Source organism: Bison bison, unplaced genomic scaffold (genome assembly GCF_000754665.1).
Source record: "Bison bison bison isolate TAMUID 2011002044 unplaced genomic scaffold, Bison_UMD1.0 scf7180017864338, whole genome shotgun sequence".
Lineage (NCBI taxonomy): Eukaryota > Metazoa > Chordata > Mammalia > Artiodactyla > Bovidae > Bison > Bison bison.
In genome coordinates this window covers 780466-781536 of record NW_011494910.1, presented here as the reverse complement: position 1 = coordinate 781536, position 1071 = coordinate 780466, and the positions used below count along the sequence as shown (strand labels likewise).

At 52.2% G+C, this 1071-nt stretch overlaps 1 protein-coding gene across 1 annotated transcript in view; it reads left to right on the top strand.

Moving 5' to 3' along the window:
* Positions 1-6: 6 nt before the first annotated feature.
* CHI3L1 (chitinase 3-like 1 (cartilage glycoprotein-39)) overlaps positions 7-1071 on the top strand; it is a gene marked incomplete at its 5' end in the record, with an annotated part of 10259 nt that continues 9194 nt past the window's right edge. Inside the window, 2 exons of the mRNA XM_010854122.1 lie at positions 7-58; positions 390-419. Of these exons, the coding sequence (XP_010852424.1) occupies positions 7-58; positions 390-419 (82 nt within the window). The remainder of the gene's footprint in view (positions 59-389; positions 420-1071) is intronic.

The following is a 1071-nucleotide window of genomic DNA, read 5'->3' as shown; positions in this document are numbered from 1 at the left end:
TGACACACAGCTCGGTTTCCAGTAAAGGGAGGATTGCGGTGCAGGGGAGTGGAGAAGGGTACGTATAAGAGGAAGCTGGAGGCCCAGGAAGCGTCCTGCTCAGGCAGCTGGGGAGCAGGAACCTGAAGGCACAGGAAGAGGCCGCGCCATGCCCTCCTCTGCTGCAGCCAGAATGGGGCTGAGGGCGGCTAAGACAGGTCTCTGGGTTGGCCGCAGAGCTACTGCTTGCAGAGACTGGCCTCCTACCTGCTGTGGGGAGAGGCAGTGGGTGGGAGAAGGGGTGGTGCAGACCCAGGGGGGAGAGAGGAGGTGCCTGGTGTGAGGAGGCCCTGGATTCCATGGTGGTGGTGGGGCGGGTGCAGGGAGGCTCATCCTGGATTTCCCTTCAGGTTTTGTGGTCCTGGTGCTGCTCCAGAGCTGTAAGTAACCTTCTTTTAACTCATGGAAGGTGGGGGTGTGGTGAGGGCTATATGGAAGGGAACTTGGCACTTTTTCCCAGTTTCTTCTGTGATGCAAATAGCTCAGAAACATTAGCATTTGTTAAACCAAGGTGATGAGTATATAGATGTTTATTATACTACTCTCTACTTTTCTGTATATTTAATATTTTTCAAAATTAAAAACTTTCAAAGGCTCAGGTTCAATGAAGGCTTCAACCAATAGCCTAGTGGGAACCACTAATAGGAGCCCAGGAACAGTGTGCATGAGTGATGCCCACTCCAATCAAGAGGGCAGAAGAGGCCTGCTCTGCAGCAGCAGAAATTAGAAAAAGAAGAGAGCGGGAACTTTCCAGTCCACTGGGTTATTGTGTCTCAGCTAGGGGGATGGACTGAGGGGCCAGAGACTGCCATTCTGGGTGGGTTACAAGTCAGGGGTACCTTCCCCATGAAGGCAGAGAAGAGACAGGCCAGAGCCTCTCAGATCAAGGACTCCTGAAAGGCAAAGGTCTTCTAACACTGGCTGTTTGGAGCTAGGCCACTCCTTTCCTTCAAAGCCTCCAGGGAACCTTCCTTACTTGTACCAAGTCCCATCTCATCTTTATTCATTAAAGCCTCCTCACTCCATGCAGTG